Source organism: Pongo pygmaeus, chromosome 16 (genome assembly GCF_028885625.2).
Source record: "Pongo pygmaeus isolate AG05252 chromosome 16, NHGRI_mPonPyg2-v2.0_pri, whole genome shotgun sequence".
Classification (NCBI taxonomy): Eukaryota; Metazoa; Chordata; class Mammalia; order Primates; family Hominidae; genus Pongo; species Pongo pygmaeus.
In genome coordinates this window covers 104,887,180-104,910,305 of record NC_072389.2, presented here as the reverse complement: position 1 = coordinate 104,910,305, position 23,126 = coordinate 104,887,180, and the positions used below count along the sequence as shown (strand labels likewise).

The 23,126-nt window shown below is 45.1% G+C and overlaps 1 protein-coding gene across 36 annotated transcripts in view; it reads left to right on the top strand.

Annotated features, from left to right (window-relative positions):
• TTC23 (tetratricopeptide repeat domain 23) overlaps positions 1-22,793 on the top strand; it is a 111,763-nt gene extending 88,970 nt beyond the window's left edge. For 18 of the 36 annotated variants that reach the window (XM_054450740.2, XM_063653008.1, XM_054450736.2 and 15 more), the window contains 3 exons: positions 3,050-3,199; positions 19,986-20,068; positions 21,230-22,793. In XM_054450740.2, the coding sequence (XP_054306715.1) occupies positions 3,050-3,199; positions 19,986-20,068; positions 21,230-21,347 (351 nt within the window). In that variant the 3' untranslated portion in view covers positions 21,348-22,793. The other 18 variants (XM_063653005.1, XM_063653000.1, XM_063653001.1 and 15 more) reach the window with 4 other exon arrangements.
• Positions 22,794-23,126: the final 333 nt, after the last annotated feature.

The following is a 23,126-nucleotide window of genomic DNA, read 5'->3' as shown; positions in this document are numbered from 1 at the left end:
CAGTCCACTGGCTCCCCGATGCCCTCAGGATAAACCAGAATCCTGACATGGCCCACAGCACCATCCACGACCTGGACTCCACTGGCATTTCCAGGCTTCCCACTGTACTGTCTGGCCTCCCACCATAGTGTCTTGCTGAGTCAGCCAGTGCTCAGTGTCACTGACGCTATGCCTCACTACCCTTGCCCAAGTCACCCAGATCAGTGTTGATCAAAAGATGCACCTCACTCTCCTAAGTTGCCCTCGAGGATTTTAGCAAACTGGCTCTTTTCATTCTAGGGCCACTGCCAGCCCATCCAATGCCCTTATGATAATAGAAAAAGCTGCCCCTTCCTCAGGTAGATACCGCCCATGTTGGAGGGGACCATAGGCTGCATTTCAGCCCTCCCCATGCTCCTGCCAGGCACCCTTGTGTGTGGCACCACCTGCCCAGCCAAACATGGCAGCCTCATGCTGTTCTCACCATTTGGTTGCAAACCTCTCACTGTGGGTTCTAGCAGGTGTTGGCCAACAAGGGCCGAGCCCAAGGACAGTCCCGGAGCCAAGAATGGGGCTGTGCTCAGGCCATCCCAGATGTTCCCACAGCACATGGCCATGGGCACTGTGGAACATGATCTTTGGGGGACAAAATGTCTTTTAAGGTAAAATGTAAGTGAACGTCACTCTGCCACAGGTTAAGCTACTCTGTGAGGGTTTGTCTTCTAGTTGTGCCACTCTTTTGCTCAAGAATCTTCTCTGTCTTCCTCAGCCTGGCCACTCACTGGCCCTCAACAGGCCATGTGTTCCTCCTGTGCTCCCAGTGGCCCATACCCTCTTCTCATCCCACTAAGTCCTCTTTACTCTTCACTCCTCTCTGTTAAGCTTTTCCTAGCAGAGGTTGATGCCATCTCAGTTTCCTAGAAACCCGTGCCATTTAACTTCCTTCACATCTCCCCATTTCCACAGTCAGGCTGTAGGCGGCATCCAAAGCTTTATCTGGGAAAGGGAGTCTCCCCGGGTCTTCTCCCCATCACTGGCTCCTCTAAGTCTGACAGTCAGTTCCCACAGAAATATCACCAAACCCAGCACTCTCAGCAGTCCAAGTCCTTGCTCTCAGAACTTGGGAGATGTGATGGGCTTTACCCTCAGACAAGTCTAGATTTAAATTCTAGTCCCTCATGTACCTCAGTGGGGCCTCACTGCTGAGTTACACAATCACTCTGCCTCTACAGAGATTCCTCTTTCACCTGAGAAATGTATTTCTGCCTCATCAGCACCTGTAATGTGGTTCCCCTACCCCGGCCCTAGCCCCTAACTTGTATTATTGCCAACAAAAGGATGAAAGGCCCTCCCTGTCCTTCTGTTTGTGGAGCACTTTCGGGAGCCCTTTGGGGCTGTGTCATGAGGAAGCTCGCATGGTCCCTGCTGTATTTGGCAGTTCAATTCAGCATCCATGCTCTGCAGCTGATGTCGTGCCTTCATGTGGAAGAATTTCTGGAGAAAGTATGGAGGATTGACATACTTTAACAGGGTTTCCCCCCGCATATTTTGGTGTCTGAAGAAGCTAGTATCAGGAAATACTGTGTCCTGACCAATTCATATTTTTTATTCCATGTTAGTATAAATAAATTGGATAAACCAAACAAAATGTCATGTCATGTTGGAATGTTTACTTTCAGTTTCCTAGACGATTTCCTATGAGAATAGCAAAGCCTGGAGTGTGTTCAGGATGTTCTATACATAGATAATTTGCCCAGGAATGCTGTATTTTCACTTCTGTAAGAATGGCATTGTGGACAGAGGGAGAAAAGCATGGGACTAAAATGTATGAAAATTAGGCCAGGCATTGTGGCTCGTGCCTGTAATCCCAGCACTTTGGGACGCCGAGGTGGGTGGATCACTTGAGGTCAGGAGTTCAAGACCAGTCTGGCCAACATGGTGAAAACCTGTCTCTACTAAAAATACAAAAATTAGCCAGGTATGGTGGTGGGCGCCTGCAATCCCAGCTACTTGGGAGGATGAGGCAGGAGAATTGCTTGAACCTGGGAGGCGGAGGTTGCAGGGAGCTGAGATCATGCCACTGCACTCCAGGCTGGGAGACAAAGAGAGACTCTGTCTTAAAAAAAAAAAAAAAAAAAAAAAAAACTCCAGATTTCCACCTGCTGTTGTAAAATGGAAGATCTGCTGAGACGGATTTTTTTAAAAAAAGGTATGAAGATTACTGGCTGTATTCAGATCCTAGCACCACCGTAGCTGAGCCCTCTGACTCTGAGCAAGTTTCTTAACTGCTCTGTGCCTGTTTCCTCCTCTGCCTAATGAGGATTAAAATTTTACCCATCTAAAGAAGACAGCAAAAATTAAATGAGATCCACACAATTGTGTGTGTTCAGCACAATTACTGACATGTGAGGACTGATCCATGTCAGCTTTTGTTCTTACTGCTCAACTGAAATGGATTCCTGTAATGGCTGAGTGGGTTTATTTTGCCAGGTGTCCTTTACCTGGTTTATTTTGCCAGGTGTCCTGTCTCTTCATAGTTTACACCTTTCCTCACATTTGTGTTGTTTCCTGACTCCTGTTCAACCAGAGGTGATATGATTTGTCTGTGTCCCCACCCAAATCTCATCTTGAATTGTAGTTCCTATGATACCCATGTGTCATGGTAGGGACCCTGTGGGAGGTGATTGAACCATGGGGCGGTTACCCCCATGCCGTTCTTGCGATAGTGACTGAATTCTCACAAGATCTGATGGTTTTATAAGGGGCTTTGCCCCCTTTGCTCAGCACTTCTCTCTCCTGCTGCCCTGTGAAAGAGGTGCCCTCTGCCATGATTGTAAGTTTTCTGAGGCCTCCCCACCCATGCGGAACTGTGAGTCAATTAAACTTCTTGGCTTTATAAATTACCCAGTCTCAGGTATCTCTTCATAGCAGCATGAGAACGGACTAATACAAGAGGAGAATAGGCTCAGCTCATGAGACTACCACACCCATGTGAAAATATACAAGTTATGTAATGATCTTAATCAGCCTTTGAGCTTGTTAACCAGATGGCTTTTTGTTCCTTTCACAGAGAGCAACCTCGATCCTGAGAGAGTCCCTGGAAGCCAAAGTGGAAGCATTTGGCGATTTCAGTCCCGAGGTGGCAGAGACATACCGGCTCCTGGGAGGAGCAGACCTGGCGCAGGGGAACCACAGTGGGGCCCACAAGAAACTGAAGAAGGTAAAGCTGGAACCGGTACTAACACGAGACTAGGCTCTCCCTCCCTCTCCAAGGTCAATTTCTCTCCCTTGTGGTGGTTCTTTTAAATGAAACTTGAGAAGTGGCTTGTTTAGATAGGATAACATCACTTTTGTGGTAGATCTAAGCTAATACTTTTTGGGTAAAAGACATAGTAAGCCTCTTAGACATACATATTTTTTAAATGAATTATCAATTATTTTTACTATGCAAATATTTTTAACTTTTTACGTAGTACAATTTATCAGTCCTTTATGTTTGTAGTGTTCTCTCTATATACTGAGTTTATAGAGGAATTCTCTTACGTTTTCTTCAATTGTCATTCTTCTTTTTCTTCTTTAAATTTGGAGTTTATTTGTGTGGATGGCATGAGGAATGGATCTAATCTTACCTTTTTTCCAAATGGCCACCCAGTTGTCCAGCACCATTTAATTAGAGAGCCCATCTTTGCTCCAGTGACTTCAGATAACACCTTCATCATATACTGATTTTCCTTATGGACTTAAGTCTATTTCTAGATTTCTCTTCTCTTCCACTAGTCTTGCTGTTTATTCATGTGTCAATATTTCAGTTTTAATTACAGAGATTTTATAGAATGATTTAATATGTGATAGGAGTAGACACCCCTTATGGCTTTTCTTTTACTAGAATATCAGGTGTTCTAGCTATTCTTCCATGTTTATTTTTCTACATGAATTTTTGTATCAATTTGTCTAACTCCATAAAGAGCTTGCTAGTATTTTTATTGCGTTATTTATAAATAAATCTTGTGAGAATTGACAACTTTGTGATACTGAGTTTTTCTATCCAAGAACTAGGGGTATCTTTCCATTTCTTCATGCCTACTTTTATATCTTTCAGGCACATCCAAAAGCGTTCTTCATATAGGTTTTGTATATTTCTTATTAAGTTTAATTCTAACCATTTGATCTTCATTATTACTATTATAAATGGAGATTTATCTACTGTTATAGCTTTTGATTTTTTTTTATATATGAACCCATTTGGTTTCTCGGTGTAAATCTTATATCCTGCTAATTGCTTAATTCTTTTATTGCTTGAGTTAATTCAATCATTGATTCTCCCAGGTTTGGGGGGTATTCTATTACATTATCTGCAAATAGACTTAGTTTTACTTTATGCTTTCCAGTTCTTATGCCTCCAATTTATTTCTTTCGTCTAACTGCATTGGCTTATACCTCCAATATAATAATAAACAGTAGTGGAGATAATGGGCATCCTTGCCATGTTCCTCATCTTAGTGTAAATGCCTCTAGTGATTCTTTATTTAATAGATGCTGGTTTTAGAACTAAGGTTTATATATTTTATCATGTTAAGAAAGTATCCATCAATTTCTATTATCGTGAGTGCTTTTTTAATTAGAACTAAATGTTGAATTTTACCAAAGGCTTTTTCAGCATCAGTGGAGATTATCAGATGGTTCTTTTTAAATCATTTAAATAAATCACAATAAATAAATTTATTTCACACTACCAGAGATTGGGTAATTTATAAAGAAAATAAATTTATTTCTTTTAATTCTGGAGCCTGGGAAGTCCAAAATCCAGGGGCTGGCATTTGGCAGGGGCCTTCCTGCTGCCTCGTCCCATGGCAGAAAGCAAAAGGAAATGAGAGAGAGAAAGGGAGAGAGAGAAAAGGAGGCCAAACTCAGCCTTTCATAACCAAACCACTCCCAAGATAACAGCATTAATCTATGCATGAGGACAGAGTCTTCATGGCCTAATCCCCTCTCATTAGGCTGCATCTCTCAACAGTGTTGCATTTTGGATTAAGTTTCCAACACATGCTTTTTGGGAGGCACATTCAAACCATAGCAGATGTTGATTTTGCATGCTAATATTTATTTTAGGATTTCTGTGCCAATATTTGTATGTATTATTTGTTTAAGGATCAATGTTATATTCGCTTATAAAAATAATTTGGAAGTTTACCTTATTTTTCATGCACTGAAAGAATTTATGCAGCATTGAAACTCTGTAGTCTGTGGAGGTTTATGTCTTCTGTGACATCCTTTAGGCCTGGTGCTTCTTTTGTAGGGAAATTCCTTGACAATTTTCTCTACTTCTTTTACAAAAAGTGGTCTGTTGAAGCTTTCTGTCCCTAATGGGGTCATTTTGGCAAACCATATTTTTCTAGATAATTATCCATTTCACTTATATTTTCAGATTTATTTGCATGGAGATTTGAAAAGTGGTCTCATGAATTTTAAAACTTTCTACTTTTTAACAATTATTTTCCCATTATAATTTCTTAGTTTTATATTTGGGTTTTCTCCCTTTTTCCTTGACTTAGTTTGTCTATTGTGTTAATTTTTTCAAAGAGCCAGGACTTTAATCCCATAAATCCTATTCTCTACTTCCTTAATTTCTGATTTTATCTTTATTATTTCTGTCCTTGTACCTTATTTTGTTTTGCTCTGTTGAAATTTTTTTCTGTGTTTATGAGTTGGGAATTTAATTCATTTGTTTTCATTTTATTAATCTGTTTATGAATATGAAATTTTCTCTTATTGTTCTAAATGTATCTCATAAGTTACATCATATGCTTTCATTACATTAATTAGTTTCAAAATGGGGAAAACCTGGGAAACCCTAAGTAACATAATTAATCAAACCAAAAGAATTAACTAGTTCTGAGGGGCTATCCTATAAATCAAGTATTTTTCTCTTATGATTTTTCTGATTCTGCTGCAAAAGACAGTAGATTTGGTAACACATGTGACACCTCTTTGTTAATGAGATGACACGTATCTGCTATCAGTTAGGTAGTAAATAGTTACTTGGCACCTTCAATAGGCCAGTCATGTGCTAGCCAAACCTGGGGGAAAACAGTGACCAAGACAAATATGAACCTTATCTTTGTGAGTTCCCAATCTAGCCAGGAAGAAATATATTAAATCAATCATTTTTAATAATTTAAACATAACCCATATGCCAAAGACATTTTAGTGAGGGAGAGATGAGACGGAAGCTGAGGGTGGCAGGGACCCTGCGTTTGCCCATCTGTCACCTCCATATAGTAAGAGCCAATGCTGGCTAGGCACAGTGGCTCATGCCTATAATCCTAGAACTTTGGGAGGCCAAGGAAGGCAGACCACTTGAGACCAGGAGTTCGAGACCAGCTTGGCCAACACAGCGAAATCCTGTCTCTACTAAAAATACAAATAATTAGCTGGGCATGGTGGCACACGCCTGTAATCCCAGCTACTCAGGAGGCTGAGGTGGGAGGATCTCTTGAACTTAGGAGGCAGAGGTTGTAGAGAGCTGAGATCATGCCACTGCACTCCACCCTGAGTGACAAAGTGAGACCCTGTAAAAAAAAAGAGCCAGTGCTTTTTGAGTGGTTGTTACACCGGTGGCACCGTGTTAAGTGATTCGTGTATATTAACTCATTTAACCCCTACAGTAACCCTAAGAGTTGGTGTATTAGGCCATTCTTGCATTGCTATAAAGAAATACCTGAGGCCAGGCGTGGTGGTTCATGCTTGTAATCCCAGCACTTTGGAGGCCGAGCTGGGCAGATCACCTGAGGTCAGGAGTTAGAGACCAGCCTGGCCAACATGGCGAAACCCCGTCTCTACTAAAAATACAAAAATTAGCTGCTGGCGCATACCTGTAATCTCAGCTACGTGGGGAGGCTGAGGCAGGAGAGTTGCTTGAACTCGGGAGGCAGAGGTTGCAGTGAGCCGAGATCATGCCACTGCACTCCAGCCTGGGGCACAGAGCAAGAAAGACTCCATCTCAAAAGAAAAAGAAAAAAAAAGAAATACTTGAGACGGAATAATTTATAAAGAAAAGAGGTTTAATTGGATTAAGGTTCTGCAGGCTGTACAAGCATGATGCTGGTATCTGCTCAGCTTCTGGGAAGGCCTCAGGGAGCTTTTACTTACGGCAGAAGGCAAAGTGGGAGAAGGCACGTCACGTGGGGAAAGCAGGAGCAAGAGAGAATGGGGAAGTCCCACATACTTTTAAACAGCCAGATCTCATGAGAACTCAGTCACTATCATGAGGACGTCACTATCATGAGGACAGCACTAAGAGGATAGTGCTAAAACATTCATGAGAAATCCCCACCCATAGGATCCAGTCACCTCCCACCAGGCCCCACCTCCAATATAGGGGATTATAATTCAACATGAGATTGGGGTGGGGACAAATATACAAACTATATCACTTGGTACCTCTACTCTGTATTTTATAAAGAGGGAAACTGAGGCTGAGAGAGACGTGTCTTGGCCTTGATCACGTGGCTCAGAGTTGTTGGAGTGGAGATTTTTTTGTATTTTTAGTAGAGATGGTTTCACCATGTTGGCCAGGTGGTCGTCATCACACAGTGTATACTACAGGGCCATCTATTTCACATCCTGGAATTCCAAGATTTGTTTTTGAACAAGGGGTCCCTGGGCTTAAAAAATGTTTGGAAGCGAATGGCACAGTGGGGAGAATGCCACGATTGGGACAGTAGGAGTCTTTGGGTTGTCACTGACAGAATACAACTGAAACTAGCTCAGGTATAAAGGGGCGTCTATTGTCTTGTGGTTTCCAAATAAGGGCCAACAGCCAGTGATTTGCCGGCAGGATGCAGCTGAGCCTCAGCTAGACTCTCATGCCAGGAGGGCGCTCTCTGTCCAGGACTTCTCCTTGCTTCTCTCTGTACATCTTCCTCATCTCTCATGGCAATGTCTTCCCTCAAGGTGAAGATCAAGACTGGCAACACTCCAGAGTTTTACTTTCTGTCTCTGTGCCTTTTCTTTTCTCAGCTTGAAAGACCTCAAAGACCTCAGGGAAAGACTGACAGGCCTGGCTTGAATCCAGGGCCCACCCCTGGCTCAGTCAGCCAAGGCCAGGAGAGTGGTAAGCTATAAAAACATGGTACTTCCAGGGTAACTGGGTGGCCTGGGGTGGAGGTGGCACAGGAAACACTATCCTATAGTCAGAAGACCTGGGACAGGGTTGTCAGCATCCCTCCCTGTTTTTGGCACATGTGCAATGAATACAATAGGAATGAAGTAGCCCCTTCCCTTAAAAATGTCCCAGACCAATGAGGGAGTTACAGACTGTAACCTCCCAAGTGCTCAGTTCCATGCGGCAGGTCCATACTGGGATCTACGGGAGTGAAGATTTAGGGAAAGTGTCCAGATAAGTAGCCCTGAAAAAAGAGTATAGGCTAAGAGAAACAGGAATTCCCAGGCTGGGAAGTGGGATGGAAGAAGGACGCTCAGAGGCAGGACAGCAAAGTACATCTAAGGAACAAAAAGCAGTTGGAGCTGGCTGGCTGTAGGGTTGCTAGTGGGAGAGGCACAGGACAAATCCCTAAGACCAGGTTTGCCAGGTGAAGGGGCTGAGACCTGATCCTTTAAGCAAGGGTCCCAAACTATGGCCCACAGGCCAAATGCAGCCCTCCATCTGCTTTTGTGTGGCCCTCAAGTTAAACATTTTTTACACGTGATCATTTGCAACCCATTTGATGATAGGGAACACTAACTTTGAACTTCAAGTAAGTGAAAAGTTATCCTCCCCCCAAAATGAATCTGTTTTTCTCATTAGTAGAACTATAGAACTATATTGCCCCAAAAAAAATGTGCTTATTATTGTATCTTGAATTTCATCAGAAGAAATTTGTGGAAATTTGTCTTCTCTCTTGTTATATAAGTGCTGCACCTACCTAGTAGCCTCAGCTTTGTCTCTTGGACTATTACGTCTACAATATTTACTATATGGCCCTTTGCAGAAAATTTTTCTGAGCCTTGCTCTAAGCAGCTGGGAGCTTGGAGGGAATGCTAAGCAGGGCACAACGGGTCTAGAGTTGTCCTTTGGAATTTTTTTTTTAATCACTATGAGGATAGTGTTGAGGATGGAATGGAGTGGACCAAGAATGGAGACAAGAGGACTCAGTTTTCTTTGTCCTCCTTCCATCCCACAGTTTTAGGGATCGAATGAGATGAACTGAGTGAGGCTGTTCTAATGAGCACCGGAGACTGCCTATGTGCAGGCCATGTAGGCCGCTGGGAAGCTCTTCCAACCATCAGCACCTCTGCAGGAGAGAGGAAAATGCAGAGCAAAGGCGCTGCCTGCCACTGGGAATACCTGCTTTCCTTCCCCCTCCTCACTTATCCCATGAAGAAGGTAGATGACATCTGGAAAAACTCTTCCTAGGGTTCAGCCCAGCCACTGCACCCCAGGCAGGGGAAGGACCTCAGAATAGAGGAGAGTGGCAAATGATAACAGAGATACACAGAAACTTGAGCAGGGCTGAACAGGACCACACGGACCTTCACACTGTCACCGCTGGCTCCCGGTGGGACTGAACTGGTACCATGTGCCCCACCGCACACTCGCTGCTGCCAGGTGTGGCTCATACATCATTCCTCATCTTCACAGCAACTCTGCAGGTCAGACCTGCATAGCTCTGTTAAACAGAGAAGGGGCCTGAGGCTCCCAGAAGGAAGCCAGTGGTCTGTGGGCAGGTCACTCTTATATAAGGCCCGACTCTTTACTCTATGCCAGCGGCTCCCCAAGTGTGCATCTTAAGCACCCTGCATCAGGGTCACCTGAATCAGAGTCCCTGGGGCAGGGGCCAGGTGCCCAGGGTTCTGCGTGTTGGCCAGTTTCCTAGGCGGAGGCTGAGAATCACTGCTCTGGGCCACACTGCCACCCTAGAGGCTAAAAATCAGCTCGGCTTCAAGAAACTCTAAGGGTGCATCACCCCGAAGCCTGTGGTAGAAGCCGGTGACCCCTTTTTCCTTTGGTTTGGCCTTGTTTACCGTCAGTCCTGAAAACAATGGCATTGGCATCTTAAAGATACCTGTTTGCCAGGCTCCAAGAGAAACGATGGGCACTTGTATTTCTGAAGGTTGTGCACTGTGGTGTATGCAGTTCTGATCTCCACTGCTCCACATGTACCTGTCTGAGGACAGGCTGACTGCTGTGTGAATACCAGGGCACAAATGGGGACTTGAAACATGCTTTTCACATCTGCTGCTGACTGGAGTTTCTCAAATGCCATATTTAGCATTCAACTCTGTGAAGCCAGCAGTTCCTAAAGCTAAACACTGCCCGACGACTGTTTCTCTTGTTTTTATCACAACAACAGCTGCATCCCCTAAGTTTTCAACTCAGTAGCAGGAACCCACTGAACAGTGGCTTTTCCAGATGTACCCTCCTGCACTGAATGGTCCAGGCATGGACCCACAGGCATGAAAAACAAAAAACAGGAAGGCCTGGGAAACAAGGCACACACACAGCGGGATTAAATCACCGAAAAGGAAACCATATTATTGATCTGCCTTTTAAAGGCATCTGCCCGCAGGGGAAAATCACAGAATTCTCTTGGCTCCAGATGGAAATTTCCACAGCAAAAGTTCACCTACTTGTACAACATAGAAACCTGATTGCATTCTAGAATGGTCATCATCACCAACATTTTCATCAGGTGAAAGGCTGCAGAAAGAATTCCTGAAGGCTGCTTCATAGATCAGGAACATCTCAGGAGTGTGCTGAGTCCAAGAACAGTGTGAAGTCGGGTTTGGGTCCAGTCATCATCTGGCCTCCCGTGTTAGGTACTGTCTTCAGCAGGGTTCAATCCACTGCCTCACTACTTTAGCTGTGGACATTAAACATTTCCACACGTGACCCCTTTCTTCAAAAACTCAAAGCCCAGTAAAATGAATCTTTTCAAGAAAGGAGTTGGAACGTAGTTTTTATTCAGAGGTTGTAGGCAAGAAAGCCAATGCTAAGAAGGTCTTTTTTTTTGGGGAGGGGGGACGGAGTCTTGTTCTGTCGCCCAGGCTACAGTGCAGTGGCGCGATCTCAGCTCACTGCAACCTCCACCTCCCAGGTTCAAGCGATTCTCCTGCCTCAGCCTCCCAAGTAGTTTGGACTACAGGCACGTGCCACCATGCCTGGCTAATTTGTGTATTTTTAGTTGAGATGGGGTTTCACCATGCTGGCCAGGCTGGTCCCGAACCTCATGATCCGCCTGCCTCGGCCTCCCAAAGTGCTAGGTTTACAGGCGTGAGCCACCACGCCCAGCCTAGGAAGGTCTTATGTGGTTATAGGTCAAGACTGGAGAATAGGCTATTGAGTCCCTGCTATATTCCAGCCATTCCTCCAAGCAGGCCAATTCCTAGGGAAGGCCATACCTTATGTTAGAATCCATTCCCTAGAATTCCATCAGTGGCCCACTTTGTTTTACTTTCCCTTTAGCGTATTTGGTGTTTTCCTTGTTGTCCTGGATATATCAGGAATTCCAGAGCCAAATTTGGAGTTCCCACAGAGCCACCACGCCACTCCACATTGTTTTCATGTGTAGAGCCTCATTTGTCCTTGATCCTGATTTTTCTAATCATCTTTGACTAACCCATTGTTGGACTGCAACAGCCCACCTTTTTTAAAGAGAAGGTCATAATGACATTAATTGCATATAAAAAGTCGTGTTCTTGGGTTGAGAAGTGTGCTTAAAGACTCTTCAAGCACTGTGACTTGAAGATGTTTGTAAATCAGTTTATATGAGAATGATAAAGGGTCATGGTCATTCATTCTTATTTTGATTAAGAATGAATTTGGAGGCTGGGCCCAGTGGCTCACGCCTGTAATCCCAGCCCTTTGGGAGGCTGAGGCGGGTGGACCACGAGGTCAGGAGATTGAGACCATCCTGGCTAACACAGTGAAACTCCATCTCTACTAAAAATACAGAAAATTAGCCGGGTGTGGTGGCGGGCGCCTGTAGTCCCAGCTACTCGGGAGGCTGAGGCAGGAGAATGGCGTGAACCTGGGAGGCAGAGCTTGCAGTGAGCTGAGATCGCGCTACTGCACTCCAGCCTGGATGACAGAGCGAGACTCCGTCTCAAAAAAAAAAAAAAAAGAATGAATTTGGAGGCCCGGCACTGTGGCTCACACCTATAATCCCAACACTTTGGGAGGCCGAGGCGGGTGGACCACCTGTCAAGAGTTCAGGACCAGACTGGCCAACATGGTGAAACCCCATCTCTACTAAAAATACAAAAATTAGCCAGGTGTGGTGGTGGCATGCCTGTAATCCCAGCTACTTGGGAGGCTGAGGCAGGAGAATTGCTTGAACCTGGGAGGCAGAGGTTGCAGTGAGCCGTGACCACACCGCTGCACTCCAGCCTGGGTGACAGAGCGAGACTCCATCTCCAAAAACAAGAATGAATGTGGAGCCTCCCTTGCCCACTATAGGCTGTGTGGGAATAAGAATTCCAGTTCTCCTGACCACAGGCCTCCCTGGTATCATCAGCTGCGGGGAAAAAGCACCCTCCTGAGGTTGGGCCCGCCCAGCTATGGCACCCAGGCACAGTGCCCCTCCATAAAACACTTGTAGTGTACACAGACTGCCCACTGACAAGGCTACATTTGCTGTGGAAAAGCTCCTCAAACATCAGAACTCTGACCATGGCTTAGTAAGTGTACAGTGCCTCAGAGGGTCATCAACTGTCCCACAAGGTCTGGAGGGGTGCAGAACTGTGGGTCTGGACAGACCATCCTGGCCTGAGGCTCTCTAGTGGTTTTTCAGAGCTTCGCTGGGAACACTGAGTTTATGGGTACATGGCCAGGGATGGAGGGAAAAGCAAAAGCTCCTATTACATAAATCTAGTGTAACTTTAAACAAGTTGAAAGAGCAATGGTCAGGAATGGCTGGTGTGGATAGCACAGACTCGGGAAGGACTGAACCAGATCGCTGAGCTCCATGTAATGGGGAAATTTGCCAAGAGAAGGCAGCTCAGAAGGCCCAGCTTTAAGAGTCTGCATCCCTTGCCTTGGCTGGCTTAGAAATAGGCAGATCCAGCCTTTATACAAAAAGCCGGCTCCACTTGAAAAAGAAACCATAATTTCTATGTGGGTACACAGCAGGATTTCTCTCAATAGCAAGTCCTGCCAATGCATTTATTTTCTAAATATTTATATTGCAGTTGTTGTGGAGAAGGATGATGGTGCCCTGCTCCAGTACAGTGGCCAAGGGATGGAACAAAGTCGTGGGGGGAGTCGAGGGATGTCGATAAGGACATTAAGAACCCATGGGACTTGGCAACCTGGAGGTGAGGAGTGAGGGAGACAGCAAGGATGACATCCATGCCCCCAGGGCTGGCACCCAGGAGATACTCAGGGAGAGCTTTCTGAAAGAGTCCGTTCTGAGGCGTTGTGCGGGTGGCAGTGTCTGGACCTCACCCCCTTTCTCCTTCATCTCCCATTTCCCTGCAAAGCCCAGGATCCCCCTTCCCACCTTCCCTGTGTTTCTCTCATGAGAGGCTCCCTACCCACCCACCAGTGCCTCAGTCCTCTGGTCATAGGATCAGTGGCCCTCCAAGTAAGGGAGCTGCAGGGCTGTGTGAGAGGGACAGACAGAGACAGAGAGAGAGAGAGACAGAGACGGAGAGACGGACATAGACCGAGAGAAAGAGGATGCAGGGGTGTGGCCTCTCAAACAAACACTCGGAATTCTCCCTGTGAGCCCACCACCACCACCACCACCACCACCCGCCATCTCCACCACCACCCGCCATCTCCACCACCTCCCGCCATCTCCACCACCTCCCGCCATCTCCACCACCTCCCGCCATCTCCACCACCTCCCTCCATCCCCATCCTGCCCTGTTTGTTCTTCACCTGCCAACTCCCCAGTCCTCAGGTGTCACTCCAGTGTCACCTCCTCACATAGGCCTCTGCTGGCCCAGGTACCCTGGATCGACCACCACCAAGACCCTCCAGTATTCATTCATAGCCCCGTCATCTTCTTTTTTCTTTTGTAGCTCTTATCACAAGTTGTTATGACATGTTTATTTATGTATTTTAAAAATCTCCCTCTCCGCCACTCCATTAGAAGCCCCCTGAGAGCAAGGCTCACTGCTGCCCATTCTCCACTCCATCCCCGAAGTAGCCACAGGGTTGGCGTGTTGCTGGTGTTCAGCAGACACCTGCTTCAGAAAGTGGCAAATGTGGATGAAGACGTGGGTCCAGCCAGGATGAGGCTGGTTTCTGGGTGGCTCAGAAAAACCACCCACTACCCCTGACTGTATTTCTGTAGGGGAAGGCTGTCTGATGGATTACGTTTTGGTTTATTCCTTCAGTTCCCCCAAGTTAGTCATTTCTGCCTGCCTTGTAATGGTTGGTAAATGAAAGCATACTTGTATTTCTTGAAAGATTTATCACATTTCACGCTTCCAAGTAGTAAGGCTTCCGAAGTCATCTTTTCTCTTAATATCAGCCTTGAGAATTGATGTGAAAACAGAAGCACAATTTTCAAGTTTCTGAGTAATTTCTCCCCCGTGGACATAATCTGGCATTGGATAATGTGTGTAAAGAAGAGTAGTGATTTCAGATCCTCAGCATTAGAGCAGTTTTTTAAAGTTTACCTTTCTTTAGCTTTTTCATTTCATGTAAGTACAAAATACAATAGCTTGACAAGCCTGGCTTGGAACCTTACCAGGAATGAATAGTATGCTTTTCTCAATTTTCTGTTATGGAGTCATGTAGCCTTGTAACTTAAATGACCCTTTAGTTGCAGTCTTTGCTGCACTGTCTCCATTAATAAATAGGATGTGTTCCATTGGTACCTTCATCATCTGAAATTCCTCAATAGATGTTATGATGCAATTCTGGGACCTTAGGCAGGAGGTTAAGGGAGGAAGGGAGACACCACCAATCTACTTCTGCAGGATGCTGCTATGAAAATGGCCCTGAGTAACAACTGTACATTTTCACAGATCCCCCTAAAACAGAAAATATTCCTCCTGAGTTTGGGTATTGAATTACTGTGGGTTTTTAAATGAGAGTATACCGAGTCACCTAACCCTGATCCCCTAGCTGCCACTGAGCCACCCCTCTGTCCACACTGGGAAGGGTGTTAGCGCAAAGGCACCACAGCTAAGAGGATGGCTAACTGACGGCACCTATCCCAGCTTTCTTGGCTCCTGGGCTCCTTAGACTCCTAGCTTTCAAACCTCAAAGTCATGTCAAAAAGAATTCTGAAAGTTTGCATCAAATGCTTAAGATTGTCTCTCAACTACCCCAGCTTTCCGAATGAGTCCTAAGAGTAAGCAGCAAATAGTGAACAGCAGTCTTTCTCCTGTTGAAGGCTGGACTGTAATTTCAAGGGTTTTTAACACCACATACCCAATGGAACTTCCCTAGCAGAGGTTTTAGTAACTGATGAGCCACTGGAGCCCTAGGATCCAACTGTGTCTTAAGGAGTCTACAGGCTCCATGTAAGAATCTCCCCAGCTTACATGTTTGTCCTATTTAATCATTCACTCACTTAGCAACTGCTGCATCGGCTTGTGTGCCAGGGGTTGTGCAAGGCCCTGGAACACAGTGGTGAGCAAGACAAACATGGCCCCATTTAGGGACAGCCTGCAGGCTGGTATAAAGGCAGACATTCCCTTTTGTCTTCCTGCAAGGGAAAGAAAAGCTCCCTGTTTGGTATTTAAGGAATAATAGAAACACAAGTGACTTCTCACAACCCTGCATATAAAATCAAAGAGAATAAGAGCAATGTAATGAATGGCTCCTAAAATTCATCTGGACACTCAGGAGTTCAGTTTATTGTTCACTTTAAAGAAAAGTGAGAAACACCCCTTAGTGGCTGATTTCAAGGAGCAGCATATCTGCCTCTCAGAAGAATCTGGGGAGCACAGAATACCTTTATTTATGGTGGAGAATGTTCTACTGTCAAGGTTTGGTGAGTTCTTTACTTAGCTCAGCGACATGTTTACAATGCCTGGCTCCAGTAGGTTCAATTAACATTTACTGACTTCCTGTCAATGCCTGTGTTTTTAACAAAAGAATCAAAACACCTACTTCACACAAAAATGCTTAAGTAAATTTAGCTAAGAAGAGCAGAATGTTGAAAAATTCAATTTATGTTTCTTAGATAAATATATAGCTATATAAAACATTTTCTAGTAGAAGTACATAATGGGTTATTTTGCTGTTTTAAAAAGCTATCTTTGGAAGGGTAGTCAGTTAATGGATGACCATTTTTTCCAGCCTTGGTGCCTGCTCTTACACTGTCATCACACAAGGGATTAATAAGGGGCTGAGGATCTGTTTCTGTTTCCTAGTTGACACCCCTTTGCATCTCTTTTCACTTCAGCTGGAATTTTGGGCAAATCTCCTTAGTAAGGATAAGTAACCTTAGGGGAAAAAAATATATTAATACCAGGAAGAGTTAAGTTTTGACAAAGGTCTAGGGGTAGGGTAAGGATGGGGCTCCCCTCTTCGGGGCTTGATTACTGAAAAGGATCTCTTGACCCAAACAGAATCTTCTCTCCTAACTCCACTCTTCTCTACGAACACAGTAGTGAAAATGCTCCCAGTGAAAATGATGAGCACACAGGTTTGTAACAAGTGGGGATGGTTAGTAGGCCCACTGGGAATTTGCATAAGCACTGTCAATTGCCTTCTCACTCTTCCTGGGGATTCGTGCATATTCAGCCAATGGTATATGTCTTTCCCTAGAGAATGAGGGGCCAAGGAGAAGCAGCTTCAGTCACCAAAGGGGTAGGATGGAAATTCCTCCCGAGTATTAGATTTTGAAGGCAATCTGTTAAGGCAGAGTGAACTGAGACCTCAGACTGTCTCAACTAATTGTTACAGTGTCAGTAAAACTCTAATGCCACAGTGAATGAATTAACAACAAGCAGTGACAACATCACCTCTCAAAATGAGCTGCATCAGAGGCACTCATAAATATATAAACACAGGGAAGTTTGGGTGGCTTTAAAATTAGCCCTGATCTTTTACACTGAGTGAAGGTATTTCTGGGCAAAAGAAAGTCTATTCTGGTAAGAAGTGTTAACCCTGGAGAGAGGGGCCTCTCACTGATGGGTGGCAGTGGGGGAAGCATCTTGCCTCTCTTGCTCTGTGGCCATTTCTGAGCACCACCTCCTCTGCCAGGCCCAGTGTGCCCAGGCTTCCAATAGCTGTAACCCAAGCAGGGTGCTGGAAGGGTTTTCATCAGGTACCATGGGTGTCAAAAACATGTCCGCATCCCCTCCCCTCAGAGCCACAGAGCTTAGTCAAAGTTCCTAAATTTCTAGGGTCACAACAACCTAAAGCATTAAAGCAACGCTGGCTCGACCCCATGGAATGAGCAGCTCAGCCCATTGCCTAGGCCAGGCCAAGGTCCCCGTGCAGATTTAGAAAGTCAAGGGCTTGTTGGACAGAGGGACAGGGATCCTTGCCTTTGTAGAATTTGAATTATGCATTAAATAAAAGAACAAGAAGAGTTTACTACTTCTTGATACTGTATATTTCTTAGTCAAATGACTACGAAATAGTGAATATTTTCTGTTATTTAAAAAATCCTATCATATTCTCATCTGATAGTTACTTTTTTCAAAGGACAACCACATTCTCAATTCCTCAGACTGAAACATTCGACAGTTTTTATAGTTTCCACAGCTTATAAAGACAAAGGCATTTGGCTGCTTGCATTTTAATTTTCTTGAAGACCTAAAAATGGTTGGCAGATCAGAATGAATAAACAGCCTTCAGTAGTAAGTCCCCAAACCCTCACACTTTTTTTACTCAAGCTATTACCATGTAGCACAATTCATCCAATTTTTAAAAAATATATTATGAAACATTTCAGTTATGCAGAAAAGTATGGGTAACATAACAAAGACCTTTGAACTCACTATTCAATATAAGAAATAAAACATGACCCATCCAGTTGAAGTCCCCCTATACCTACCCCATCCCCAGGTAACTACTTTTTTTAATTTGATATCATTCCCATGCTCTTCTTATTTTACTATGGTTTTGTTTTGCATGTTTTAAAACTTCATATTAAATTATAATACATATTATATGCATTCATCTGTAGTTTTCTTTTTCCCCTTGACTTTGTAATCATGAGATTCATCTATGTGGTTATATACACACATACATATATCAAACATTTATATATCACATACATATATAATATATACATATCACAGTTTACATATTCATTGCTAAATATTGCTAAATTGTTTCACAAAGGGGCTATACCAGTTTGAATACCCACTATCAATATATAAAAGAATTCTTGTTGCTTTCTATCTTTAACAAAGCTTGGTAGTTTTTGCAGTCTGATAGGTGAAATGGTACCTACCTCATTGAAGTTTTAGTTTGTATTTCTGGTTGTTAATGAGATTAAGCATGTTTATTTCATCAGATTTCAACTCTTTGAATAATCTGTTTATATCTTTTGAGTGTTATTCTATTGAGAGGTTTTGGTTTGGTTTGGTATTTCTCATTACCTTATAGGAATTCTTCATGTATTCTGAATGTTAAACCTTTCTCATTTCTGTGCACTGCAAGAATCTTTCCTCAGCATGTCTTTCTACTTTGCTTATGGTGAATTTTGGTGCACAAATATTTTAGGTTTTCATATAGTTACATTTTATCAGTCTTTCACTTTTGCTTTGTCCAGATCTTGTCTAAGAAATACTTCCCTACCTCAAGATCATAAAGATATTTTCCGGTCGGACATGGTGGCTCACTCCTGTAATCCCAGCACTTTGGGAGGCCAAGGCAGGTGGATCACCTGACGTCAGGAGTTTGAGACCAGCCTGGCCAACATGGTGACACCTCATCTCTACTAAAAATGCAAAAATTAGCTGAGTGTGGTGGTGGGCGCCTGTAAACTCAGCTACTCGGGAGGCTGAGGCAGGAGAATCACATGAACCCAGGAGGTGGAGGTTGCAGTGAGCCAAAATCACCCCACTCGCACTCCAGTCTGGGTGACAGAGTGAGACTCCGTCAAAAAAAAAAAAGTATTTTCCAATATTTTCATCTAAAAGCTCCAAGTTTTGCATTTCACATTTAGTCCTTTAAATCTTTCTTGAGCTTAATATTTGTGTTTGATTTGGGGTAGTGATCCATTTTCTTCTGTTGGGAAAACCAGCGGTCCCAGTACCACTTATTGACTAGCCCACCTCTTCCTCACCAATCCTGCAAGGCCAGTTCTGTCATCTGTCAAGGCTTGGGCTCTCTGCCCTGTTCCACTGGTCTTTTTGTCTACCCCGGCTGACAAACATGCTGTCTTAATTACTTTATTTAAAAAAAATAAAATAAAAGGGTCTTTAGCATCCAGTAAAGCAAGTTCCTCCAACCTCATTCTTTCTCAAAATTATTTTGGCCATTTTGGGCACAACTTTAATCTTTCTCCTCTTCTGGATTTGCCCTAGCCTACTACAAGCAATCAAATGGCAAGACTTAAAGTAAGCAGAAGGGAGAAATCAAGCCAAAGCCAGCCCTGGATAATCCATAAGCTGAATATTTGGCTCCTAATAACTAAGACATTGCTGTGTAGTAAAGAGTATAGAAAGCCTATATATTAATAAAAGTAGAGTATGTGTTTACAAAAAAAAAAAAAACTATTTTTTTTAATCTTTTCCAGGCTATAGTAAGGGCCACATTTAAAAATAGAAACTGGAGCCCATCGTCTGGTCAGTACCAAGGTTCTTGCCTTTATTTTTAAAAATACTACTTTTAAATCTATTTTCTGCATACAGGTAGTCACAGAGAGTTTTGTGAAATAGTGCTAAAACTGTTCCCTTTTGCCTAGATCCCTCAGAACATCCAAACCAAAGGTCAGTCACTAGGAGAAACCCCAGGAACGTGCTAATTCCATCACAGCAGGGCCTAAGAATGAGGTCATCTTTCTCTAGTTCAAGGGAGACCTTAGTTTCCTGCTCTCAGCGACATTTCCGTAGCCTCATGATAGCTGCTTGGTGTTCTACAGTGTCTCCAGATCCAGACCCTCTTATATGGACCGCAGGACAAAAGGACTCTGGCCACCCAGCAGGCCATGGGCATGCTGTCCACGTGAGTTGGCATCCCTCACACTTTCTCTATCTCATTCCCTTTCCATTCAGAATCTCAAGAGGAAGCTGGTTCTAGAAGGTTCTCTGTAACCTTTTCTGGAATGTTTTGCTGACTTCCCATAACTTGCATAAAGGACAAGTTCCTCTGAAACCCGAGTTGTAAAAGATCTTCCTTGCCCAGGTATTTAAAAATAATTCATCCTTTAAGTCAGAAATATATGCTGGATGTTGGCTTCCTGCAGACCAGCCCCTGCAGGGGGAGGGCCCCCGGAACTCCTGTGGCCTCCTGCAGCCCTGCTTCCAGCTTCCCTCCGCCCTCGGATGCCTGTCAGGACTGGAGCTGGAAGGTTCACTGACTTGACCTTAAAGGCTGGCCCCCTACGTCCTTTCTCAGCCCCTGAGCAGAGGCCCAGCGCTCTGCTGTAGAGGGCCCACCTCACAGAGCCTGGTCTGCAGGGAGCAGCCCCAGGGCTGCCTGAGTCTGTGCTCAGGGAAACAGGGCCACAACCCGGAGCAGAGACAACCTGGCCAGCAGGACACCATCCCCTTTGAGGGCAGGGAAGGCAAGCCAGGGAGGCCTCCAGCACAACCCTGACCATCCTCCTCACCCATGTCCTGCTCACCAAGCCAGCTAAGGGTTAAGTGCCTCAGCTCAGTGAGGACGGTCACAGGTGATTTTAAAAGATGGGAGGGGCCAGGCAAGGTGACTCATACCTATAATCCCAGCACCTCGGGAGGCCAAGGCGGTGGATCACCTGGGGCCAGGAGTTTGAGACCAGACTGGCCAACACGGCAAAACCCTGTCTCTACTAAAAATACAAAAATTAGCTGGGCGTGGTGGCATGTGCCTGTAATCCCAGCTACTCGGGAGACTGAGGCACGAGAATTGCTTGAACCTGGGAGGCGGAAGTTGCAGGGAGCCGAGATTGGGCCACTGCACTCCAGCCTGGGCGACAGAGTGAGACTCTGTCTGAAAAAAAAAAAAAAAGATGGGAGGAAAACATCTCTTTTATGCTCTGTGCTACAATTCTCCTCTAATTTATAGCCCCTCCCAAGGCTTCTCATGAATGGGTCTGGGCACCTGCTGGGCAGCAAAGGCTGGATGGAACGGTGTGGGGGGCTGAGGGGCACCACACTGACCCCACCCTCTGCTTGTCTGCAGGGCCCCCAAGGTTGCTTCGAAGCCAAGGCAGGCATCGAAAGCCAGAGTGGCCTTCTGCACCAGCATCCCTCAGGACGCCCTGCTGGGGAAGGCCCGGCCCGCCACAACAGCCGACTGAGGCCCCCACCCTGAAAAAGCCTAGGGCATTCCTGGGCACTGTCATTTAGGGTGCTGTACAAATCATCTCCACCTAGAAAATGGAATTCGACAGTCAGGATACAGATTTCCAAGGCCAACTGTTGGCCCCAACATGCAACAGTGAGACCGTAAGCCTCCCGTGGGCCACATTTTGACAGTGGATGCCCTTCAGGGTGATATATGCTATAAAGCAGTTTTCTATCACCTAAGTGGTTTTTCTTGCCAACAAGAATTTTTACCCATCAGCACTACTGTGGCTGAGAAACTTCTCTTCAAAAGTTCAGCACGCCCTGTGCAGGAGTCAGCCCAGCATCTGCTTGTACACACAGCTCCTTGCATAGGTCTGGAGTCAGATCTGGAACAGTGAAATTCAAGAAGGAAGTCCTTTCTTATAGGAGGCTAACAGGGATTGAGAATAACATGAGAAGAAAACGCTAATAAAGGGAAACGTGAACGTGCTGGTGTCAGCATGTGTTTTCAAAGTGCAGCCTGCCTCAGAGTTCTTCGGAGCCTGAAAAGGGGTTTGGGAAAGAGCCCAGTAGGAGGGGCAGGAGGCCAACACACCTGACTTGGCCTGGGGCCCGGGAGGCAGGTATAAGGGAGTGAAAAGGCAGGCTAGCAGGAGGCTGCGGGGGGAGGACCGCAGACTCCCTGCTGTTTCGCATCCCTCCTGTGGCCTCCACTGGAGGCAGGACAAACCTGGACGCCACCTGGAGCTGCTTCCTGAGTCGGCATGCTATCGTGTACACAGCAGTCTTCAGCCCCCTGGAAGGAGGCCACAGTCTCCCCTCCAGCCCCCAGTGGGACATCCAAACCACCCTGGGGCCATTTGCGCAGGGCACCACCTCCAGTATTGATGGGGAAGATAAACTCAATAGAGCCACGACACGGTGGAGAGAAGCAGGGACCACTGTCTTCCTCAGCTGACCCCACAGACCATGCTTGCTGGTACACACTGACCCAGACCCAGGCCTGTCGGACATCAGCAGTGTGCTAACAAGGTGTAAGATGTGGTCACCACTCACCGTGTGTCCTATCTAGTTGACATGGGTGGAGTCGGCTAAGAAGTGAATGTTCATATGCTCCCAATTCACGTTGAAGCCCTAATCCCCAAAGGGATGGTATTAGGGGGTGGGGCCTTGGAGAGGTGATTAGGTTATGAGGGTGGAGCCCTGATGAATGGGATTAGTGCTTTACAGGAAGAGACACCAGAGAGATGGTCTCTGTCTCCGCCATGTGAGCACACAGTGAGAAGACAGCCCTCACCAGGAAGTGAATCTGTTGGCACCTTGAGACTTCCCAGCTTCCAGAACTGTAAGAAATAAATGTTTGTTGTTTAAGCCTTTCAGGCTACGGCTTTCTGTTACAGCAGCCTGAACTGAAAGTCCATGCTGACTTTTTGAAATAAATGTGAATTCTGATGTTACTTCTTCCTTTCTGTATTTCTTGAAGGGTAGCTTGGAATCACAAAAACTAAAACACATGTTTAAAATTTAGCACCCCCACCCCACCCCACCCCAGGAAACAATGAATTTAGGAATGTTCCCTCCAATGTCTCCCATCTGTTAATTCTGTTGACTTCAACAAGAGAGGAAGACTACAGCTACTTGTGTTTTTCTATTTTTGGTAAAGGGCTACAAGGTTACAAACAGGTAAAGATATCTAGCTATTCCTTTGTCTCAAACTACCTCAGTTTTTTCAAGCCCCTAAGAAATGGCCATGGCTTAGGGTTAACCCTCCAATTTGCACTTACAAGGTA